Raw genomic sequence first — 660 nt, 5'->3', positions numbered from 1 at the left:
CTACACAGACAGACAGACACGTCTCACTACACAGACAGACACGTCTCACTACACAGACAGACACGTCTCACTACACAGACAGACACGTCTCACTACACAGACAGACAGACACGTCTCACTACACAGACAGACACGTCTCACTACACAGACAGACAGACACGTCTCACTACACAGACAGACAGACACGTCTCACTACACAGACAGACAGACACGTCTCACTACACAGACAGACAGACACGTCTCACTACACAGACAGACACGTCTCACTACACAGACAGACACGTCTCACTACAAACCTGCTGTCAAAATGTTTATTGTGTCTTCAGTGTTGCCTTACAAACAGTAAAAACATGAACAGTCTTTAGTTGTTATATAACTGATAGTAAAACATGACTTGCAGCATTATTATGACTGTAGTGATGTAGATATGAAGCAGAGTGAAGCTTTAAGGATGTTAGCTACAGATACACACAGGATTAAACCCATCATAACCTATCACAGTGCTGCACCGTGGCCAGCAGAGCTCTCCTATTGGGTTACACAGGACTCAGAGAGTGATTGACAGCTAGAGGGGCCATTCAGAGAGGAGGTCTCTCCAGGTACCGCCCCTTCAGGGGTCATCACCACGGTTACGCGTCATTGCCGCCACAGAGCAGGAGG

At 47.3% G+C, this 660-nt stretch overlaps 1 protein-coding gene across 2 annotated transcripts in view; it reads right to left on the bottom strand.

The window, feature by feature from the left end:
- Positions 1-297: 297 nt before the first annotated feature.
- LOC135507253 (annexin A5-like) overlaps positions 298-660 on the bottom strand; it is a 12,881-nt gene continuing 12,518 nt past the window's right edge. For both annotated transcript variants that reach the window (XM_064926852.1, XM_064926853.1), the window contains one exon: positions 298-660. This exon is cut by the window's right edge and continues 32 nt beyond it. In XM_064926852.1, the coding sequence (XP_064782924.1) occupies positions 630-660 (31 nt within the window). In that variant the 3' untranslated portion in view covers positions 298-629.

The sequence above is a fragment of the Oncorhynchus masou genome, chromosome 20, assembly GCF_036934945.1.
Source record: "Oncorhynchus masou masou isolate Uvic2021 chromosome 20, UVic_Omas_1.1, whole genome shotgun sequence".
NCBI lineage: Eukaryota > Metazoa > Chordata > Actinopteri > Salmoniformes > Salmonidae > Oncorhynchus > Oncorhynchus masou.
Note: the sequence above shows the minus strand (reverse complement) of the source record. Positions and strands in the feature narration are given on the sequence as shown.